This window comes from Cupressus sempervirens, chromosome 3, assembly GCF_028749045.1.
Source record: "Cupressus sempervirens isolate cs-2001-9-10 chromosome 3, ASM2874904v1, whole genome shotgun sequence".
Taxonomy (NCBI): Eukaryota; Viridiplantae; Streptophyta; class Pinopsida; order Cupressales; family Cupressaceae; genus Cupressus; species Cupressus sempervirens.
Window position 1 is genome coordinate 258,306,312 of NC_143120.1, and position 1,736 is coordinate 258,308,047.

General features: G+C 38.4%; 1 protein-coding gene across 1 annotated transcript; it reads right to left on the reverse strand.

Annotated features, from left to right (window-relative positions):
- Positions 1-234: 234 nt before the first annotated feature.
- LOC149565873 (uncharacterized) lies at positions 235-1,329 on the reverse strand. Its single transcript, XM_089816397.1, has 3 exons — positions 1,150-1,329; positions 989-1,057; positions 235-882 (listed from the first exon to the last, which is right to left on the reverse strand). Exons 1-3 carry the CDS (start codon positions 1,327-1,329, stop codon positions 430-432), a joined length of 702 nt encoding a protein of 233 aa, XP_089672523.1. The 3' UTR covers positions 235-429.
- Between the last annotated feature and the right edge of the window lie 407 nt (positions 1,330-1,736).

The window sequence follows — 1,736 nt, forward strand, 5'->3', positions numbered from 1 at the left end:
GATATACAATCTTCAAATATTAAAAATTAATTTTGATCACTAAAAATAGAACAAATGTTTACTTGTTAATTTGAATAAAATATATTTTTTAATAAAAAAGCAATTATTTGGACATATATTTTTATTAAATTAATTTAAATGATTAAACTTTAACATCAATTACATACATACCTATATAAAATCGTTTCTTTTATCATTGATGGTTATTTCAATATCTAAATTTAACTACTAAAATTTAAAAATAAAGTGTCTCGTTATTCAACTGTTAATTACAATATTTACTTTGTAAGAGAAAGGTGCCGTTGTTTGTCTGGGATGGAATTAGCGTGCGTCATACAATAGGATCCTTCGAGGAAGTTGTCATACATCCAGATGGACTCATCCTCGTAACAGCTAGTCGTTCACTACGAGACCCTTTCAAATTTTATATCATATCCTAAATCCACGGGTGCAATTTTTTGCGGCAGACGTGTCGGTCGCATAGACAACGTTGCATACATGATACTTGAGATGTTTCGCCCCGGCCCCTTCCCAGAATGGCAACGCGGGGTTATTATCTGCATTTTTAACAATCGCCAAAGCAGATTGAATGTTATCCCACACTCCCAATCCAATTATCCGCTTGCCGTCCAAGGAATCATAGAATGAATACGAATCTACACCTTTCACCCGATTAAAATAAGATCTGAGAATGGCAAGGCAGGCGTAAGAGAGCATTTCTTGCCTCTTCGAGCTGCAATTTATTCTGCGGATGCTCACCACATCGCCCACAGACAGCTGTGCGAATAGTTTTCCTTTGCTCGTCTGCTGAGAATTCAGGCGGAAGTAACCCGAGTTCACTATTTTCACCTCGCACTTTAATCCCTCTATAAACGCCGCTGCCTGTTAGAAAAATTAATACAATTAACTCCCAATAGTCATTAAAGCAATTAATCCCAATTCAATTATCATTGAATTCATGTAGTTATATCGATATATGCTCAATTACCTCTGGCAGATTTAATTCCGGTCTTTCGACTTTTTGCGATCCCTCTTTTACTACTGCAAAAACAGCCGCCTGCAGAAAAAGAAAAATTGCAATTAAAACACAGCACCTCTAATGAAGATCGTTCATGTAAAGATAGAAAAGGGTTAAAAAGAGATGCGTACCCAAGAATAGTGGAGACATCTTAAAATGGCGACGCTAATGTTGTGGGCAGTTTCGAGAGAAGGAGCCAGAGCGGTCATATGGAGGAGTAAGTCATCGATGTCGCAGCCGTTGTGAGGCTTCAAGATCCCAAATGAGACGCTTATGCTTTCTCTCTGCCCTGCTGTTGCAGAAGTGATCATTTTAATTTCGTTTTTTCGCTCTGCGGCGGGGAGGATAAAATACCTGGCTTTTAGATTTGTTGGAACAAAAGGGCCGAGTTTGAACAAATTTGGAGCTGCGTAGGAACAATGTGGCGCGTGGGACTGTGGCACGTATATTTGATGACGTCTAGCCCAAGGAGCAACGCGGTAAATTTAATATTTTAAGGTATTATTATTGGGGTAATTACGAAGGTCAAAGTCCAAAGAATCAGGTAGCCGACCGGTCTTGTTACGCGCTCCACCAACAAACAATGCAAGAAATTCGCGTTGGGGATGCCATTCTTTCAATCGGATCTAGAAAATGATACGTGCTTCGGACGTCTATAATTAAATATTGTTTTTTTTGGTAAAATTCAGAGACAATGCCAATGTTGTCTTTTTTTCGG

Excerpts from the sequence above, each read along its gene's own strand:
- LOC149565873 (XM_089816397.1), bottom strand. The coding sequence starts at position 1,329 with ATGATCACTTCTGCAACAGCAGGGCAGAGAGAAAGCATAAGCGTCTCA. Across the intron at positions 1,058-1,149 it reads GATGTCTCCACTATTCTTGG|GCGGCTGTTTTTGCAGTAGT; the intron begins GTACGCATCTCT and ends CTTTTTCTGCAG. Across the intron at positions 883-988 it reads CGGAATTAAATCTGCCAGAG|GCAGCGGCGTTTATAGAGGG; the intron begins GTAATTGAGCAT and ends TTTTTCTAACAG.